The sequence below is a fragment of the Podarcis tiliguerta genome (genome assembly GCF_965153285.1).
Source record: "Podarcis tiliguerta genome assembly, chromosome: 3".
Classification (NCBI taxonomy): domain Eukaryota; kingdom Metazoa; phylum Chordata; class Lepidosauria; order Squamata; family Lacertidae; genus Podarcis; species Podarcis tiliguerta.
This window is the reverse complement of record NC_139536.1, coordinates 116196544-116218298: the sequence shown is the minus strand read 5'-3', so window position 1 is coordinate 116218298 and position 21755 is coordinate 116196544. Positions and strand designations below refer to the sequence as shown.

The following is a 21755-nucleotide window of genomic DNA, read 5'->3' as shown; positions in this document are numbered from 1 at the left end:
GTCTCAGAACTGATTCATGCTAGCAGTCTTTTTTCCCAACAGAATCAAGTGAAACCAAAACTGTAAACAACCTTTCTGGCATAAAATTTCACATTAAAAACAGAGAAGAAAAATGAGGACGAGCACACTGAGAATGGAGGACCAGATGCATAACCTAAGGTGAGTTTTGTTCCATATTTCTTCTACATATAAGGCTGGTTCAGGCGCAGCCATGCTTATCTAGCTGAGAAACTGTCCCAAGGCCATGCTCCACATAAGAGCAAAAAGCACAGAGTCATGATAGTCCTAGGGGAGGTTTGTTTCAGGATCAGGCTTCAGCAAAACTGACTGGCTGGCAATTGTGGCGACAGGTCCTCCCTGCTCTGGCAAGTGGGTGAGGAAAGAGACTAAAAGTTTTTCTATTGTTTGTGATATATTAGAACAAATTGAAAAGGTTGGAGATGGGGGAAGATGAACCAATCTTCTAGGGCAGGCTTCTTCAAACTCGGCCCTCCAGATGTTTTTGGCCTACAACTCCCATGATCCCTAGCTAGCAGGACCAGTGGTCAGGGATGATGGGAATTGTAGTCCCCAAACACTTGGAGGGTTGAGTTTGAGGAAGCCTGTTCTAGGGAAATGCTTACTTGGGTCTAACTCAACTGTAAAAAGGGAGGGGGGAGAGTTGGGGAGTGGATTTGATTTCCTCCTTTGGCCTGAAAGCCTCACACTAAGAGAGAAATGTTAGAACTGAAAGCATTTTTCCTCAACCTTTCCTCTTGTGGAAGCAAATTCCATAGTTAAGTATTTGGCCGGTCCTGACTCTTCCAACATTCAGATACGCAGGGTGTCCACGTTCTAGAATTATGAGAGAAGGAGAAAAACTTTCCTTTATCGACTTTCTCTATGCCAGGCATAATTGCATGTACTTCTTTCATGGCACCTCTTATTTGTCTTTTCTCTAAAGTAAAAAGCTCCAAATGCTTTAACCTTTCTTCACAGGGGAATTTCATCATCCTCTTGATCATTTTATTTGCCCTTCTCTGAACCATTTCCAACTACAATGTCTTTTTTGAGATGAGGCAACCAGAACTGTACACAGTACAGTAAGCCCACAACGTATGCAGAGGTTATGTTCTGGGGATCACACCTAAAGCCAAAATTGTGTATAGCCAAAACACTTTGGGTTCAATGGTGGGTGGGATTGCCAAAGTAATTTTCTACTTTTTTTGCCATGCACGTAAAGCTGAATGCACACAAGTTAAATGTGCATAAGCTTACTGTATTCCAAATGCAGTATAATGTATAATGATATAATTGTATAATGATAGCAGCAGTTTCATTTACAGTTCCTTTCCTAATGATAGTTAGCATGGAATCTGCCTTTTTCACAGCTCCTGCATGCTGAGTCGACATCTTCATTGGCCCCAAGGTCTCACTCTGGTCAGTCACCACCAGTTTAGACTCTATAAGCATGTATGTGAAATTAGGATTTTTTGCACCAATGTGCATCACTTTACACTTGTTAACACTGAGTAGCATTTTTATATCCCTCCACTGTCCATTTATTCCTACGTACAGAATCATAGAGTTGTAGAGTTGGAAGGAACCATGAGGGCCATCTAGTCCCAACTCCTGCAATGCAGGAATCTTATAATGTGCTCAAACCCACAACCCTGAGTCTCATGCTCTACCCACTGAGCTATCCCATAGTCCACACTCTCTGCTTCCTGTTACTTAACTAGGTCCTGATCCCCAAGAGAACTTTGCCTCTTATGCCATGACTGATAAGATTCCACAGAAGCCTTTGATGAGGCACTTTGCCCAAAGGTTTTTTGAAAGGACAGATACAACTATAAGCAGGGGAAATTTTTTTTTGGGAAATGTATGCAGCCAATGAAATCCATGATTCACAGTCTAGCCTATTTCCTAGACAAGGAAATGTGAAAGGCTATTTTTGTCAAGCCTGTCAGTTCTGCTTACCCAGATTGATAAGTGCTGTCTGCTTTGCTGCAGTCAAATATGTTCCTTATCAAAGCCTTCAGAATGCATCTTCATTCCCCCTGCCGTGTTGCCTGGCCTCCCACATTCTTCCCAGTGACATTTAACAGTACTCTGAAGGGACACAAACATCCTTTGCTAAATCATATTTTAGGGACCCCTGAGTCTGTCCCCATAACTCGAAAGTTCAGTAGGTAATCCATTTTGGACTGGCACTATAATACATTTAGCATATGGGTTAACAAATATAACACGAACAATTTTCAGCTTTACTTTTCTCGTAGAGTCTTTTCCTTCCACATGATTGTCTTTCTAAGCCGGCTGGAGGCTGTAGGACGCATGGGAAAGTGGCGGCTGCTTCTGCGCTACTTGGGCATGTCAGCTGCTGGGCAGGGAGGCTGAGCAGCCTAAAAAAAGCCCCGCTGTGTCTGCAGTCTCTTTTGGGGCTTCTTCTGCCCCCACACTGGCTCTGTGAAGGGTTGTCCTCACAAGCCCCAAGGACTCACCAGCTCTCTCCCACAATTTCCTGGATTGAATCTATTTACTTCCCAGCACCGTGCGGATACATGGTCAAGCGTGAATTGATCATGTGTGAGTGGGGGGATGCCTATATAATGCCCCTTGGGGTCCCTCCCAATTCTACAATTCTAATTTCAATGAGCCTGCTCTAAGTAGGACTAGCATTGGATACAGCCCATCATTGCAGCAGAGTGGTTTATCGAAGACAGGCATAGGCAAACTTGGCCCTCCAGATGTTTTGGGACTACAATTCCCAGCATCCCTGACAACTGGTCCTGTTAGCTCAGGATCACTGGGAGTTGTAGTCCCAAAACATCTGGAGGGCCGAGTTTGCCTATGCCTGATCTAAGAGGATTTCTACACATAGTATTGCAGGAAGATGGCTGTTCATATAGATGTTTGCAAGTGAGGGGAAGCTAGAGGCACTACAGTCGGTAAGAGTATTTCTGTAAAGGCCAAAATGTTCAGGAACTAGCGATACAGACTATTTATGCCCTCTCTGTATACCATGCAGTGGTCTTGCTTTCTTTGGAGAATATAGGCTGCAGTAAGCATCACCTGAAAAAGGTGCTTTTAAATCAATTTGACTATGCCTTTGGAAAATGTGTTCTCTTACGTTGAGAGTGAAAAATTGCTCACCTGAATTTATATGTCTCAAGAGACCTTGTTAGTTGCTGTTCAGTTAAGATTCCTCCCTCAGTGGGACTTGCCTAGATGTAGCTACAAAGCCACTGCTGCTAATATAAATGAAAATAAAAAACCAATATGAAATGTGTGTAGACCCCAGAAAAGACTGTGTGTCTTGCCTTTTGTAGTTGAGTATGACAGCTAAGCACACACTGATCATATACAATGAGTAGCATCAAACGAAGGCAAACAGACATTGCCAAAGTTGCTCTTTTCATATAAAATCAGCAATCTCAGAAGAGACAAACTAGTCCATTGTGCAGTTAGGTAAGGATGTTGTATAAAATTATTTAACATCCTATTGCATCCACTACAACTGAATCCAATTGCAGGACTCAAAAAGTTATTTGAAGGACTATTCCTATCCTGTGAGGTTCCAGCAATGTATGATCACCAAATAAAAGCTGGATAATTTCAAAGTTAATGAGATGCAGTACAATCTTACTGGCCTAGTTGTTTTCATATGCACTACAATCTTGGCAGCAAAAGAAAAGAACAAATCACCATTCATTATAATTTCTCAATACAGTGGTACCTCGGACTACGAACAGTCCTGTTAATGAACTATTCGGTGAGGTAGGTGTACCGGTTAGTGAACTTTGCCCAAGAGGGTGAACGGAAGCCAAATGGTGGAAGGGCACTGGTGGCGGGATGCCTCAGTAGGGAAAACGTGCTTTGGTTTAAGAACGCTTTGGTTTAAGAACGGACTTCTGGAACGAATTAAGTTTGTAAACTGAGGTACCACTGTAAATATAATTCTGACATGTACAGTGCAAACAAATGCATGTCTACCCTGAGGTCAATTAGATTACTCCCAAGTAAGTGGATACAGAATGGCAGAATCAAAATCCTGAAAGTGAGGCTTGTATCTGTGATTCCTTTCCATGGGAGAAGCATTTGATATGCAGAATTTTGTTTGCTCTCCCATAATTAGTTGGGTATTACATGATTTAAGAGGCTATGTTATAGGAGGAGGGGGGAAAGTTATCCATCTTTCAAGAGGAATTGTTCTTTAATTCTTCTAATGTAGAATCAATCATATCCTATTGGAGATTAAATTGAAAGGATTGAAGGAACTGGAGCAAGTCCAAGAACAGAAGGAAAGCCTTCCATTTGCTACAGTGCAGTAAATTTAATTTCACTGCTTTTATGATATTACATTTTTTCCAATCCATCATTTATAACCCTTAAATCAAAGGAGGATTATTTACCAGCACTCAAGTTAACCTTTCCAGGCTCGGCTCCAGTTGGTATGTGTGAAGTATTGCACACAAAGAATTTGAAAGATACGTTCTAACCCACCATAAGCAGATTCCACTGGCAATTCTTCCTATACAAGTCCTGCTGGAATGAATGGTGAACTTAACAAAAGCACATACAATGCCCCTTTGTTTTCATGTATTCCATAGTAATGTTCTAAGACTGAGAAATACAAATAATAGTATTTGCGTTGCTAGTCACTGAAAACAATTGTACACAAGCTTATGAACTGTCCCCTTCTTCAGGTTTCACTATTCAGAACAAACAAAGTCTTAAGTAGGGTGGTTCCTTATGTGTTGCTTATGTGTATCACTGAAGATGAGAACAAAGGAGAACACAAAAAAACCCACCAGTGCAACATTAGCCTAACATGTAGACTCTGCTGTTGAATTTTTGCCAGTTGTGCAGCTGTTAAGGAGGACCTTCAAACACTCAGTGAGAGGGATGCATGTGCTCCAAGAGCAAAGGAAGAATGAGATAAGGACGGTGGAGGGGGAAGGAAGGTCTCCACACTCCTGGGAGGGAAGAACGGGCGCTGCAGTGGGTGGGCAGTGCTTAAAGGTCAGAAGTGCTGGCACCCTGTCACCTGGCCTACCTAATTTCAGTGGGACTGGCCGCAATTCCTTTGCAGACAAGGAAAGCCAATCCTCTCAATTTACAGTACAGCGGTCCCCACGCAGTGGCGTAGCGTAGATTGTCAGCACCCAGGGCAAGGCAAGTAATTTGCACCCCCTAACCCGTGGATTTGCGCCCCCTAACCCTCAGATGTTGCACCCGGTGCGGCCGGCCCCCCCTGCACCCCCCACGCTACACCACTGTCCCCACGTCACTCTTCCTCATTACTCCCCCTGCCTTGGGTGGGTGGGGGGACTGTGCAGAAATGATGCTTCAGCCCTTTGGATCAAAGCAGTAACAGGGTGAAAGAACCAATTGAAAAAATAGAGTCTTGGACAGTGAGAGTTGCGGAAGGGGATGTTCCTAGGCAAATGTTGGAGAGGAAGCCTGAAAACTGGGGAAAGATGACTGATATGAAGAAAGTCCAAAAGAACAGGGTAGATTTGGAAGTTTTGAGGTTTAGGCAGAAAACACTTGAGGAGGCCTTGGTGAAGAAAACGAAGCAGAAAGTACAACCTCTGAGACAGAGAAAAGTTTGGAAGGAAGGTGAGTTGGATCTGGAACTTACCTCAACTGACAGATGTCTTCTGATGAAATTTAAGTAAGCCAAAGTTAGGAAAATGAACGGGAAATAGTCTGGGAAATGATGATTGTTTATGTGCAAAATTTTGTAGATATTAGTACATTAGCAGGATGTGATTAAATGCTTTCAATAAGTAGAGATGGGGATAAAATTAGAAGAAAAAATAATAGTTAAGCACAGATGTGGAATGCAGAAAGCTGTTTGAAAGGATACTCTAAACGCTTAAATGACATCTGTGTTACCGTATTTTTCGCCCTATAGGACGCACTTTTTCCCCTCCAAAAATGAAGGGGAAATGTGTGTGCGTCTTATGGGGCGAATGCAGGCTTTCGCTGAAGCCTGGAGAGCGAAAGGGGTCGGTGCGCACCAACCCCTCTCGCTCTCCAGGCTTCAGGAGAGCCGCAGCGCCAGCCCCACAAGGTCGGGGGACAGCAGGGAGGCGGAACGCCGCCATCCCGCTGTCTCCCTATGTGGTTTAGAGGCTGACGGCGGGGAGATGAGTGCTTCTCCCCGCCGCCAGCCCCGCAAGCTCCGGGGACAGCGAGGAGCCGCGGCGCGTCTTCCCCCTGTCCCCGGACCTGACGTGAAGGCTGGCGGTGGGGAGAAGAGCGCTTCTCCCTGCTGCCTGCCCCGCAAGCTCCGGGGACAGGGGGGAGGCGCGGCGCGTCTTCCCCCTGTCCCCGGACCTGACGTGAAGGCTGGCGGTGGGGAGAAGAGCGCTTCTCCCCGCTGCCTGCCCCACAAGCTCCGGGGACAGCTGGGAGGCGCGGCGCGTCTTCCCCCTGTCCCCGGACCTGACGTGAAGGCTGGCGGCGGGGAGAAGAGCGCTTCTCCCCGCTGCCTGCCCCGCAAGCTCCGGGGACAGGGGGGAGGCGCGGCGCGTCTTCCCCCTGTCCCCGGACCTGACGTGAAGGCTGGCGGCGGGGAGAAAAGCGCTTCTCCCCGCTGCCTGCCCCGCAAGCTCCGGGGACAGGGGGGAGGCGCGGCGCGTCTTCCCCCTGTCCCCGGACCTGACGTGAAGGCTGGCGGCGGGAAGAAGAGCGCTTCTCCCCGCTGCCTGCCCCGCAAGCTCCGGGGACAGGGGGGAGGCGCGGCGCGTCTTCCCCCTGTCCCCGGACCTGACGTGAAGGCTGGCGGCGGGGAGAAGAGCGCTTCTCCCCGCTGCCTGCCCCGCAAGCTCCGGGGACAGCTGGGAGGCGCGGCGCGTCTTCCCCCTGTCCCCGGACCTGACGTGAAGGCTGGCGGCGGGGAGAAGAGCGCTTCTCCCCGCTGCCTGCCCCGCAAGCTCCGGGGACAGGGGGGAGGCGCGGCGCGTCTTCCCCCTGTCCCCGGACCTGACGTGAAGGCTGGCGGCGGGGAGAAGAGCGCTTCTCCCCGCTGCCTGCCCCGCAAGCTCCGGGGACAGCTGGGAGGCGCGGCGCGTCTTCCCCCTGTCCCCGGACCTGATGTGAAGGCTGGCGGCGGGGAGAAGAGCGCTTCTCCCCGCTGCCTGCCTCGCAAGCTCCGGGGACAGGGGGGAGGCGCGGCGCGTCTTCCCCCTGTCCCCGGACCTGATGTGAAGGCTGGCGGCGGGGAGAAGAGCGCTTCTCCCCGCTGCCTGCCCCGCATGCTCCGGGGACAGGGGGGAGGCGCGGCGCGTCTTCCCCCTGTCCCCGGACCTGTTCTGCATGCAGGCGGAGGGGAGAAGAGCGCTTCTCCCCGCTGCCTGCCCGCAAGCTCCGGGGACAGCTGGGAGGCGCGGCGCGTCTTCCCGCTGTCCCCGGACCTGTTCTGCATGCAGGCGGTGGGGAGAAGAGCGCTTCTCCCCGCTGCCTGCCCCGCATGCTCCGGGGACAGGGGGGAGGCGCGGCGCGTCTTCCCGCTGTCCCCGGACCTGTTCTGCATGCAGGCGGTGGGGAGAAGAGCGCTTCTCCCCGCTGCCTGCCCGCAAGCTCCGGGGACAGCTGGGAGGCGCGGCGCGTCTTCCCCCTGTCCCCGGACCTGACGTGAAGGCTGGCGGTGGGGAGAAGAGCGCTTCTCCCCGCTGCCTGCCCCACAAGCTCTGGGGACAGCTGGGAGGCGCGGCGCGTCTTCCCGCTGTCCCCGGACCTGTTCTGCATGCAGGCGGTGGGGAGAAGAGCGCTTCTCCCCGCTGCCTGCCCCGCATGCTCCGGGGACAGGGGGGAGGCGCGGCGCGTCTTCCCCCTGTCCCCGGACCTGACGTGAAGGCTGGCGGTGGGGAGAAGAGCGCTTCTCCCCGCTGCCTGCCCCACAAGCTCCGGGGACAGGGGGGAGGCGCGGCGCGTCTTCCCCCTGTCCGCGGACCTGATGTGAAGGCTGGCGGCGGGGAGAAAAGCGCTTCTCCCCGCTGCCTGCCCCACAAGCTCCCGGCACAGTGGGGAGGCGCAGCGAGTCTTCCCCCTGTCCCCGGACCTGATGTGAAGGCTGGCGGTGGGGAGAAAAGCGCTTCTCCCCGCTCCTGGCCCCACAAGCGCCTGAGGGGGAAATAAAATTTTTTTTCTTTATTTCCCCCCCAAAAAACATGGTGCGTCCTATGGGCCGGTGCGTCCTATGGGGCGAAAAATACGGTAAATAATGGTAAATGATTTGAAGTGTTAGTAAGTTTTGATTAAGTATGGGTAATTATTAGAAAATTGGGTAAATGGATATGGAAATGTAAGAGAATTTTGTTTATATAAAGAACCAGAAGAGTGGATGGAGGGAATTCCGGAGATTCCTGGAATCTCGAAGAAAAGGTTTTGAAAAGATATTGCTATACATGCGGATTGGGGAGTAAAAAATGTTCTTTTTTATTGATGTTAATGTGGAATTAAATTGTGAAAAACAAAACAAAACAAAATTTAACGTAGAAGTGCTGTCACCCTGTCACCTGGCTTGCTTCCCTAATTTCAGTGGGACTGGCCACAATTCCTTTGCAGACAAGCAAAGCAAATCCTCTCAATTTACGGTACAGGGGCACCCACATCACTCTTTCTCATTACTCCCTCTGCCTTGGGGGGGGGGGGCTGTGCTGAAATTATGCTTCAGCCCTTTGCAGAAGAGATTACATCTAGGGAGCAGATGCAATCAAGAGAGGAGGGGGAGACTTTGGCTGTGTACACACTCCAGTTACTTTTCATGCAGTGCAGTCCTACTACTAGTTTATGAAGTCACGTAAGCATGTGGTTACCACATTCCACACTTTGCTTGTAGTTTCTTGAGAAATGCTGCATTTTGATGCATTTATCCCCAACCACTTTTTTTATGGAAAGTTACCTTTGCCCTGCATGTTTCAAATTTCAAATATGTATTAATTTTTAAGAAGTACACTACAGTTGTCATACAGGAAGGTAACATGAAATGCTGTTTATTAACATGGCTTTTAAGGTTTATAGGGAGTAATTCCCTGAGTAGAGATGTGTAGGACTGTGCTATAAGGCAGCTACAAAAAGTCCAGCGCCAGTGAACGCCCTCACATTTGTGATTCTCCATCTCATGTTTCTCTACATTATTGAAAAAGGGAGTTTTGTCATAATCACTTGGAACAGCTCCCCTCTCTGTGTTGCTAGGACACGGGTCATCCATAATTGATTTGGATTAGCTAGTTTTTAGAGCTGGATGTTTCAATATAAATAAAAACTGTTAAAATATCCTCTTCAAAAGTTTGCAGCATTAGCAGTGATGACATGGAAAGACCATGAAACAGAAGGTAATAATCTAAACACGAGAAAAACGACCGCATTCCAGAGCACCAGGCCACTCGGTGTGTGCACAGAGACTTGAGACCTTTATTTCTTCAACACTGGCCACCAAACAATGCTAAAGGTTTTTTTAAACATAAAAGAGTCAGGGGCATAGGGTGACTATATTTCATGATTATTGTTTACTTCTAAACAAGAAGTAGTCCAGGATGTACATATGGAGACCCTTGTCTGCATCCTTTAGGGTTTGGATTGCATCCAAGTCAGAAATGTATGGTGGCAACCCAATCAGAAATTTCTCAATGTGGCATGGAGATATTGCAGTACAGTTTTTCATCTGTCAGGTTGATCTTGTTTACCCCAAAGCTGTTCAGTACTTAGTGTGTGATTTGCATATATTTCAAGTGAGCAAGCAAAAGAACATTTGCCGGGCTCTCACCTCGCATTCCCCATCTCAAGGGGCCCACCAAGATTACCTAGGGCAGGAAAAGAGGGACGTGATGGCAAAGGGTCTCCACTTCCTCGGTGGAGCACCCTTTTCTACCAAGGAAAGAACTGGAATGAGTAGTCCCAAGGGGAGTGTGACGATGTCTGCATCAGTTCTTCCACCTCTGTACGAGGTGGCATGAATTGAAACAGGAAGCAGGAAGCACTTTCTGACACCTTGGCAATCTGGCACCAAATAACGTTGCAGACGAAGCATTTGCTGAAAGCGAAAGTAATGTCTCAGAGCTTGCCATAGTCAGGTGACGGGGCAGGGGAGGGCAAACACCAATGAGGAAAGTAGGAGGACTTCATTGTGACTGATAGGTGAAACTTGTAATCAGAGGGAATTATTATACCAAGAAAGTAATTTTTCCCCCCTACCCCCAAAATCAACTTTAGAAAGTGTCTAGCACTAAAGTCTGTCCCTATTTATCTGTATTTTGGCAGATTTCTTACTCAGTGTCACCCCTCTCAGGTCTGCACTTTTCAGACCAATTTTCCACAGTGCTTCCTTCTTCATTGACTATAAAACTGTAACATTTGCTCTTGTGGCTTAATTTTCTTGCCTTCAGAATGGGTCCCGTGCCTACTTTGTTTGTTTAGTTGTTTAGTCGTGTCCGACTTTTCTTGAACTCATGCTGGTAGCTTCGAGAACACTATCCAACCATCTCGTCCTCTGTCGTCCCCATCTGCTTGTGCCCTCCATCTTTCCCAACATCAGGGTCTTTTCCAGGTAGTCTTCTCTTCCCATGAGGTGGCCAAAGTATTGGAGCCTCAGCTTCAGGATCTGTCCTTCCAGTGAGCACTCAGGGCTGATTTCCTTCAGAATGGAGAGGTTTGATCTTCTTGCAGTCCATGGGACTCTCAAGTGTCTCCTCCAGCACCATAATTCAAAAGCATCAATTCTTCGGCGATCAGCCTTCTTTATGCTAATTTTATTCAATTCTGTGACAAGTATAGGCATTTCCTTAAAACACACACATCCAAAACTTTAAAAGTGGTCAGCACAAAAGCCCCTGTAATTAGGTAAGCTGCAACAGTCATCCACTTCTGTTAAAAAGAAAAAAATTATAGCTAGATAGACTCTGAGCTACATCAAACTGAGGCAGGCTGTTTTCCAAAGCCGCAAATTGGGGTTCAAACAAAATCTGGTGGTTGGTGCACACCCCTGCTAATTATTTGCATAAAGAAGTCAAAGTAATTAAGATACAATTGTACCCTTAATGTTTGAAAGATTAATAATATAAAGAATGTTGCAGAAGTCCCGAGAAGGAACTTAGCTATGCAATAGCTGGGTGAATATTTGCACAGTGTTCTTTGAAGTAAATGAGGACTAATAAGGCAATTATGCCCAGTTCAGCTTTGATGACATCCTCTGGCATAGAATCCTAAAACTCAATTATGGTTCATATATAATTACACACTGCTTCCTTTTACCATACTAAATTAATTACATAACAATGTCATTGATTTTCATTCTTCTCATTCTTCTCTCTCATATTTGAACCAAGAACGCCTGTTATTTCTTGCTTACATGTGCCGTTGATCGGTTTCTACACAATGGTGAAAGTAACCTTTTAGGATAGCTTCACTGTTTGTACCAAGGAGAGAAAACTCCCTTTGCTGCTTTTAGGGCAAAGCTTGCTCTTCTTTTTACTCTGAAAGGTTCTGCAAGCTCATTGTGTTCTTTAAACAATTAAAAATGCCATTTGTATAGGAAAGGAAAGGAGAGGAATGAGTAAAATGTGGAATCCTTATCAGATTCTAAAAGTGGAAGGAATACCACCAAGCCCATTTATTTAGCTAGATAAAGGCTGTAAAGTGCTTTGCAGTCTGAAAGTATGTGCACCCAAGAACACTTAGATTGAATTACTTGGGCCTTAACCCCCCCCCCCCGTTGTGGATTTTAATGGATGGGACATGGTTTTGAAACTATTAGTAACTGTGAGCACAAAACACAAAGGCTATTAGCTAAGTAGTCCAAATGGGCAGCAACAAAATGCGAACTTGTGTGAATATTAGGACTGCAATTATGGAAGATGACGGGAGTAGTTTTTATTTTTGATGTTGTATCTGCCTGAAGAAAGAACTGTAAATTATGGAAACAATACTTGATCTTTTAGCTACATGTCTCAGATGATTTTTGATGAAAATGAGTGTTGCTGCTAATAATAAGTGCTGCATAACTTGCAATGCATTTAATATACCTATTATAGTATCACACTAGACTAGAGAAAAGGGGTTGGCCCCTGATTTTCTAACAGCCCTTTTCCGACCACATGGCAGCAGTTGCTCTTTCCCCTAAAAAACTTCATCAAAAATAAAATATCACCTCTCCCAGAAAGAAAAACTTACTGTTTGTGATTTTATCATATGAACATTTAAGTTCTTTTTGCACTGCAGACGTAAGAGCAAAAACAAATATTACTGATATAAAACCAGCAGAATACCCTTCCCTATTCTTCGCAAGGTAGAAGATTCAGAGATTTCTGTCAGGTTGCCCACTGAAAAGTGTACAGCTTAACACAGATAATTTTCCTTGACTGGAGTGGTTGTCAGTAAGCGTCCTTATCTTTAAAGCCAAACAGCATGATGGAACATTTTGTGTAGGAATGGAAAGGCATTAAAACTAAAACAAATACAAAAGAGCCAACAGTTGAATTAGGCAGTGTAAGCCAGTAACCCTGCTGGCAATCTACAGAGACAATGCTTTCAAAGCTGGAATAAGCATTTGTAGTGCTACTCCCATTTAAGTAAACAAACACACATTAGAATTGAATAAAATTATTCTGGCAGAAGAGCCACAGCTTCATTTTGTTACTCCATGATGCCTTGGCTTCACTTCCATTTTGTCAAGTGTTTTCCTGGAAGCGCACACAAAGAGCCCTGCTGTGTCCGCCACTGGGGAGTCAAGACGGGATTGCGCTTGAAGTCTCTTCACTATAGAATACAAAAGCTGTGCAGATATTGTTGTTTTTGGGGAAGCCATGGGAGCCTAACTTCCAGTTTCCTGGCTTTGTGGAGCTTGAGCCAGCACAAGAAAACCTTAACTCTGATTTGTAACCTGGCATTAAAAAATGCATTTCCCTGAAACAAAATACTGGGGTTGGTTAAACATGAGAGTTTTGTAAATATTAATTGTTTAATACAACTGATAGTTCTTAAGGCTACAAGCATGTTCATTCACACTCAGAACTCTAAACTGAACTGCAGCCCATTGTGAAGGGCACACATCAAGAACAGTGTTACTGCTGGATAAAGTTTGGATCAGATCCTAACAATTTATGTGGAAATTCTTCAGTTTGGTTGTGTATGTTCACATGTTTTCTTTACTGTCTGACAACTTGGTTACGGTGCACTTATATCCCCCCCCCCCCGCGTGTTGTAAGCTGCCTTGTGCATGGTTTGAACTGTGGACAGGTGGCATACACATAAAACCATGTATGTATGCATGCATGTATGTATGTATGTATGCATGTATGTAACAATAATGCTTATTTTAAACTGCTAACCACATAGCAATTCTTTTTTGAAAGAAAAAAAGAAAAGGAGCAATTTAAATCCCATTATATTCAGTAGGCTTGCATAGGCAAATCTGGTTTAGATCTGGAAGACACCTCCAAAACCTAGGAGCAAGGGGCCCCATTATTATTATTATTATTATTATTATTATTATTATTATTATTATTATTATTATCATCATCCCACCCTTTCCTCTCAGAGGAGCCCAGGATGGCAGTTATTAATTTCATAGTTGCCATAGTTTAGCCATCAAATGCTTGAGAAAACAGGAATGTTTTTGATAGGGAGGGAGACTGAGAAAGCTCAGCTGGGCGGGCATTCCACAAACAGAACCACCACAGAGAAGGCCCTGTCACGGGTCAACCAGGCAGCAGCCAGAGGCGGTGCCACCAACAGGGCTCTTGTGCGGATAGTAATTAATGAACTTGAAAAGCAACTGTATAGTGAACTCCTCTCTCACACCCAATAGCACAGGTTCACTGGTATAATCCCCTGCATGTGACTCTAGAGAAACAGGAAAAAAGACTCAGCAGGTTATGGGATAATAGAAACAGTGACGACCAACACAAGGAAGCCCTAACTGGACTGGGGTTTGATACAGATCTCATATAACCCCTATTTTAAAACAGCTGCAGTGATTGCCAGTTGGTTTCCAGGCCCCATTCAAGGTGCTCCCATTAGTCTTTAAAGCAACTTAGACCCCAGATATCTGAAAGACCTATCCTCCCCTGCAGACCCCCTCCTCTCTGACGGCAAGGTGCAAAGGAGATCTCTTGGTGGTTCTGCCGCCCTCAGAAGAGGGCAATCTGTGGCAGCTGCTTACCTGTGGAACTCCTTCCCCACAGACATGCGCCTGGCACCTTCACTGCGCAGCTTTGGGCAGAAGTGTGCTTTCAGGACTCCTCCTGATGTTGTATTTTAAATGGCTGTCACCCCCTGGGACCTTATGGTGATACATACCGTATTTTTTGCTCTATAAGACTCACTTTTTCCCTCCTAAAAAGGGGAAATGTGTGTGCGTCTTATGGAGCAAATGCAGGCTGCGCAGCTATCACAGAAGCCAGAACAGCAAGAGGGATTGCTGCTGTCACTGCACAGAGATCCCTCTTGCTGTTCTGGCTTCTGAGATTCAGAATATTATTTTCTTGTTTTCCTCCTCCAAAAACTAGGTGCGTCTTGTGGTCTGGTGTGTCTTATAGAGCGAAAAATACGGTACATTAAAATGATAATAATAATCCTTTGGTAGCTCAGTCAGTATAGCATGAGACTCTTAATCTCAGGGTTGTGTGTGTGAGCCTCACACTGAGCAAAATATTCCGGCATTGCAGGGGGTTGGACTAGATGACCCTGGTGCTCCCATTCAGCTCTATAAGCAAAGCAAAGCAAAGCAAAGCAAAGCAAAGCAAAGCAAAGCAAAGCAAAGCATGCGTAAACTTCATATACATTATCCCCAGAGAGGAGACAAAGGCTGTAAAATAGTAGCTTATATTATATATTTACTAGTTACCCGGTAACTAGTAAATTAAGAGCTGGGTGTACAGCTATGTTTGTGCAGATGTGAGATTAAAAAATAAAACTAAAATATGATGAAAATCCTCAGCACATTTTGCTGTATGGTAATTAGGCAAAGCACAAGTGAAAATGTTTCAGAGTATCTTTCGACAGAGTGTATTAAAACCCCTGGGGTGTGGGGTTATGAATAAGCTCTGAAACAGGCTAATGAAAAAGCATAATTTAGTCTCAGCCTCTTTCACCTCTGTTTAGAGACCAGAACTGCTGCTGCTGCTGGTGGTGGTGGTGGTGGTGGTGGTGGTGGTTGTTGTTGTTATTATTATTATTATTACTATTATTAATTTATACCCTGCCTTTTACCCTGACGAGATTCAAGGCGGCAGATAAAAGCATCAAAAGCTAAAAACATATTGGGGGGGAAATTGTTAAAAAAAATGAAGCATTAATAGAATTAAAACTATATACATATTAAAATATGTTTAAAAACATAAAATAATCACAGTAAAAACAGCATGGCACCAGCCCATTCATTAAAAGCGGTCACTTCTAAAAAGCCTGTTGGAACCCACACTTTGGGCCTCCCCCCCCCCTCCTGGCACCAGGCCGAACCCTTTCTGGCACCTGCGCCTGCACCTTTTAAAAACATTTTTGTTTTGGCAGGCCTATCTAGGTATGTAGAGGTTGGCAGGTATTTTTTATCTGTTTACAGCTTAACTGTTGGTTAGAGTTTCTATCTACAGTCAAGCAATATATTTTGTTAAATAAACACATAAAAGTAAATAATGGAAAATGTAATGTATTAAAAATACAGCAACGATACACTGAGCACGTTTTAGTGAAGACTGTTCTCACTGATATTCTCTGTCAACAATGGTATTTCCAAGCTCTCTTTAGATATAAATATTCTGGGGAAAAAATGAAAGAAAATGAACTTGAAGGTACAGAACGAAGGGTGGAAGCTTCAGTTCTGCAGAGACATCTGTGTGGGCGGACTTTTCTCTTAAACCTGTGCTGAATATCACAGCACACAAAAGGCCTAGGGGCCCACCCACACAGAGCCTGTTGTCCTTGCTCATGGTCTGTATTTTCATTAAACATATAATTCATAATTTGTATGGGATCTACACTATAATACTGTTCTTTCAGTGTCTTAAAGAAATTGAGCCAATAAACCAGGGCACATCAAAAATCTTTTAGCACCACGTTTGAAAAGCAGCTTTCCCTGAACAAGCTTTTCTACAAACTGCAATATTTCAATTTGGGAAATTAAGACAATGAAGTTTCCCTTCTTCTTTGACACCAATTTTTTGTATCCATAAGACAATAGAAGAGAACAACAATTTAATTATCCTCTATGCCAGGAAGGAGGTCCAGGGCTGTATTCATAAAACATCTGCTTTTCAAGAGAGACAGCTATGTTTACAAGTGGTTCTATATTGACAAGCCAAGGTTTGTGATCAGCTAGGAAACCAGACACAGAAACTGTGATTTGCAAACTGTTGCTTGGCTGAATGTCTGAATTGACAAGTGATAGTTATACAGTAACCACAGTTCTGCTTCTAGAGATTTCTGAATAAAGGATAAGAAAGTGAACTGAACTTATGAAACTGTCCCGAGAATGGAAAACATAAACAAAAAAGAAGCTTAAAATCCATGACTTGCCTATTATATACTGGGAAGCTCAGACTCTGGCCAGTGCCCAGTTCACATATCACAGTAAAGCATAATTAATAGCTTACAATGAATGTGTCTTTCTGGGTGGTTTTCTCTTCTCATTTTGCAAACTGCTATTGCATGGACGAAACAAATGACAACCTGTGGCTTAGTGTTACATCTGAAACAAGAATTGTAGCTTATTTTGCTTTGAGCTTGAGGCTCTCAGTTGTTTTAAGGCTGATGAAACAGCATCGGGTACAGCGAGAGACTCTTTTGTTCTAGCCACACATGTTGATTGCAGAGTGTTATTTGATAGTAAAGGCACAGAAAACTGATAGTCTACCAACAATTCACCAATGGAAGAGGAAGATCTGGGACATAATGATCATTAATAAAGTAATGAGATATAAGCAACTATGGGATGGAAGGATGCAGGCAAAATAAAATTTTCAACAAAATTGAACGGGGCTTCTTTTGCATTGGAATCAATATAAAATAGAAGCTGTTATTTTAGATATATAAAGTATAAAGTAAGTGTATGAAATATATTGTACCTAAATATAAAATAATATATAATTTTTATATAAAATATATAATAAATAAAATATAAAATAAAAACCTAAATATTAAGCTATTTTTAAAAGGTATACTAAAGGTAAAGGTACCCCTGCCCGTACGGGCCAGTCTTGACAGACTCTAGGGTTGTGCGCTCATCTCACTCTATAGGCCGGGAGCCAGCGCTGTCCGCAGACACTTCCAGGTCACGTGGCCAGCGTGACGAAGCTGCTCTGGCGAACCAGCACCAGAGCAGCACACGGAAACGCCGTTTACGTTCCCGCTGGTAAGCGGTCCCTATTTATCTACTTGCACCCGGGGGTGCTTTCGAACTGCTAGGTTGGCAGGCAAAAAAGGTATACTGGTTTCTTTGAATTTTAGACTCTGGTTAAAAGAGTTCAACTGATTGCCGCTCTGAATCCAACCCTATGATGGGGGGTTAGGACACAGCTTATCTGCAATAACATTCATCCTGGGACACACCAGTTAGGATCCCATTGTGACAAAACACTTCATAAATGCAAGATATGAAATGGAGACTCTTCTTAATTCCACCTGTGTACTAAGTGCTCTGAAGTGTGATGGTTATTATTTTCAAGTCTGTGGGTGTTCTATTCTTCTAAATCTTTTGCTTAAGTAACAATGCCTATCTCCTGAAAAGAACTTCCTTTAAAAATCCAACTATAGTCTTTCTTATCAGTCAATCATTTTGAACACTTTGTCCTTCAAGTTACCACGTCTGTTTTCCTCTCTTGTCTTTGTGTTTACTAAGCTATTTTTTGCACAGCTTTTATAATATCATCTACTAGTGATTGCTTAAGTTCTCTAACAAACCCTCTTCTCAAACCTTTCTCTGAACTTTTGAAAATTACACCTCTTGCATACAAATCTCTCATTTCTGCTGCAGTCTGCTGAAGATAGAAACATTGGAAAGTGAAAAATGAAGTGATTTAACATGCCCACATTTCATTGCATGCCTGGACTGGACAACCACCTTCCTTTCTGTTCAGAACAGAGAGGTGCAAAGTGTTGTTCTCCCTACATAAGTGTTGTGGTGGTTAATATACTGTCAGCCTCTTTCCCTGCTACTTATAGGGGCCAAGGGACCATGCTCATCCCATTTTGTGGCCACTTTTTCAAAATTCCATACTGGCTCAAAAACATAGGCAACTTCACATTTAATCACTGTGAAAACATAGTTGGCTTTTATATCTCTAGGTTATAAAACTTCAGGTTCAAAGAATGTAGCCATTCCCACCCCCAACATAGTCAAAAGTGGAGAAGAATGCCAATACCAAATGCCCCCATCTATTGTTGCCCCTGATAAAGAGAGATGGATTTACTGTCTTTGTACACAGAGTTTCAATTAGCTATCATGTCTAACAGCTATGAATCTGTTGAATTCTTTTCTGAAGCTAGTGGTCATCAAAGTCATTCATTAAGCTATTTGTTAGGACTCGGCTGTCTGTTTCCCAAAATCATAGAGCACATGTATAACTCAGATAAATACACGTTTGTTTGTTTTTTGTATTTGTTTTTTTCTTCTTCTATTTTGACAAAGTAATAAATAAATAAGAATAAAAATGTGCACCCCACCACCAAGACCATTCCATTGTAACTATCCAACCTCCAAAAATTTCAACACCTCTTGCGATGGTTTGACCTCTTTCCATTTTAACAGTACAAATTCTACAAACATCTTCTATATCTCCTCAAAATCATTTCTCCTGCATATTCCCCGTCTCACCTTAATGGCACTTGTTAATTTATCATTAATAGCTATATCCCAGACCTCTTTATACCATTCTTCCATTTTATTTCCTGCTTGCCCCTTCCATCTTCCTAGCTGTTATAATTTGTACAGCTGTCAATAAATTTGTGAGCAAGTCCTTCACAGCCTGTGAACCTTCCACCCCATCGTCAATTGATAATAATGTTACCTCTGGACTTTCGGTCAGCTTTAACCCAGTGATTTCTGTTAGCTCCTTAAACAGATATATACACATGTTGAAAGTATCTTATTTCGAAAAGAGGCAGATCTTCCCACTACATACTCCTTACTCATTACAGATGTGAGCAACTGTCAAGCAGAAAAACTAACCTCTCCTGATGTAGCCCATGATAAATTATCAGCATACATAATCTACCCAATGAAAACGTACATCTCCCCAAAGTTTTACAAACATCGTATCTGCAGAGCTTTAAATGGAGTTACTAGCTGCTTACCAAGCTGCCTAATAGCAGCTTCTGGGGGCCAAAGTGTATCGAAATGACCAGCTGTGGTCAATTCCCTGTTCTGGTGCCCTGCAGCAGTGTGAGTGCTGATTTTCTTGTGGGTAGTGATGTGAGGTGAGAATATTTTCCAGAGAATAGTCTCTGCTAGAAAATTCTCCGGAGAATATTCTCCACAAACTGTAAATTCTGTGTCGTCGACACAGCTGCTTTAAATGTACACAACTCATTAATCGAGAATATTCTCCAAAAGATTATTCTGGAGAATTTAACATCACTACTTGAGGGTTCATCCCACAGCACTGCTGTAAGATTTAAAGGTCTGACTGTAGGTCCTAACCAGGGGTCAGCAAACTTACCGCGCCTTGGGCTGGTGTCTCCAACGCCGATTGCACAGCGGACCGGAGGGCCGGGGAGCGCGTGCCCATACGCACACGCTATTTCTGGCACACTTCCGGGTCGGAGGAGCATCGGAAATAGCTTGTGCACATGTGAACGGGCCTCCTCCGACCCAGATGTGCACAGGAAATAACGCTTGCGCACAAGCTATTTCCGGTGCTCCTCTGACCTGGAAGTGGGCAGCCGCGCAGCACCAGTAAGAGCGGGCAGCAGAAGTGGGGGTTGCTGCGGGCTGGATAAATGAGTCCCTCGGGCCTTATCCAGCCCGCGGCCCTTAGTTTGGGGACCCCTGGTCCTAACCATACCATGGTTGCTCATGCAGAATCTCATTAGAGGCAGATGCTATGTGCCAAGGACCTGTGTGACTGCCCCCCCCCTCCCCGCATAATGCCGAACCTTTAATCATTACAGCAATCCTGCAGAAGCCATCAGTTCCAATGCTTCTGCTGTAATGCATATGAAGTGCCTGAAATTGTTCAGATTGTATGATCAACAGCAGGGGAGCACCTGAGGCAAAAGGCCCCCCTGCTGCATCCTTGCCTCTGGATGGTATCCTCAAGGGAAAGTCCTTGCAGAACCTGGCCATCAGGAAAGGGTGTGTTGTAGCTCCACATCCTGAGTTTCACCTTGCTAACAACCCTGGCTTTAAACTGCACTGTCATTCAGTACCCACTCTGGAAGAATGGCAGATGGAGGTGATGGACTATATGGAATTGGCGGAAATGACCGGCAGAATCCGAAACCAGGGAGAAGAGTTGGTGGAGGAAGATTGGAAGAAATTTAAAGACTATTTACAGAAATACTATAAAATTAATGAATGTTAGAATGATGTTGGATTGAGGTTAAAGGGTTATTAGTAATAATGTGGTGAAGGAATATGGAAAAATGGAAGGTTAATAGACGATAAACTAAAAGTATAATATACTAAGATAAGGATAAGGTAGAGGGAAGGGATTTGCTGATTAAATAATTGAACTGGAATACAGAGAGGGGAGGTGTGGGGAGGTCCGGGAAATAAGCAAACGCAAGAAATATTATGAAATTTGAATTGTTTTTATTTGTTTTTACTTTTGTATCTTTCTTTTTTTTCTCTTATGTGAAAATCTTAATAAAAATATTATTAAAAAACAAAAAACAAAAAAACTGCACTGTCATTCAGAAAGAGAGAAGTGAACTACTATGGAACTCAACTTTCAGCCAAACTAAGGATGTGGTTGTCCTCTTTTTCCTGTCAGCATGTACAAATGTAACTAGTGAAGATTTTGCTATCATTTCATCTCAACGCGAGGGACAGCTGCTAAATTTTCACCTATTGGGTAGATGCTAGACAAAACTAGAGTCTTACCAGAAAATAGGATTTTGTTACTTGGTTGTATAATTAATTGGAAAGAATAATTTTAGAAAACAATTTCCCCTAAAATATAGATTACGGTAAATCTTTTATAATGATTAGCAGCCATGTGTTCATACCAGCTGGCAAAAATCCTCTTAATATTTGGCTTGGACCATACAGTACTCTGATCTCTCTCACTTCATGTGACTATAGAGCATCCCTGGTAATAGCACACTCACTTTAAACCCTTTAATTACAATCAATCTGTTGAAAGGTAAAGTCCATTTTGTTGGCACTGTGGAAAGCTTTCACTTCATTAAACTGACATCAGACAAATTTCCAGTAAATATCTGATCAATTTTTCTGTAACACATGGCAAGCTTAAAGCACACAATTTCAGAAAAGCCTTAAGCTTTCTACTACTTTGTATAACATATAGAAGTCAGCCATGTTTTAATGCTCTTTTTAATTCTGTTTTTATTTATTGTTATATTTCTGTGAGAGTTGCCTTGAGTGCTGCCTTTTTCAATACAGAAAGGTCTATAGAACAGATCTAATCAACATTCATGCTTCATTTTAAAATTTGAACAAAATGCTATATGCAATGTAAAAGAAACGAGAGATTACAGCTGTGATGGCCTGGGAATCTGATTCAGAGGCTGAACCGGAGGAATCCCAGCCTGCACAGGAGTCCCCGCCTCCAGGGCCGGCTGAGCCGGGGCTGGGGCTTGAGCCTGAA

General features: G+C 44.1%; 1 protein-coding gene across 2 annotated transcripts in view; it reads right to left on the bottom strand.

Annotated features, from left to right (window-relative positions):
* Positions 1-21755, bottom strand: part of COMMD1 (copper metabolism domain containing 1) — a 63884-nt gene that overhangs the window by 1649 nt on the left and 40480 nt on the right. The window contains exon 3 of one of the 2 annotated variants that reach the window (XM_083435499.1): positions 1960-2091. The exons of the other annotated variant lie outside the window; for it this stretch is intronic. Within the exon in view, the coding sequence (XP_083291625.1) occupies positions 1993-2091 (99 nt within the window). The 3' untranslated portion in view covers positions 1960-1992. The remainder of the gene's footprint in view (positions 1-1959; positions 2092-21755) is intronic. 2 annotated transcript variants of the gene reach the window in all.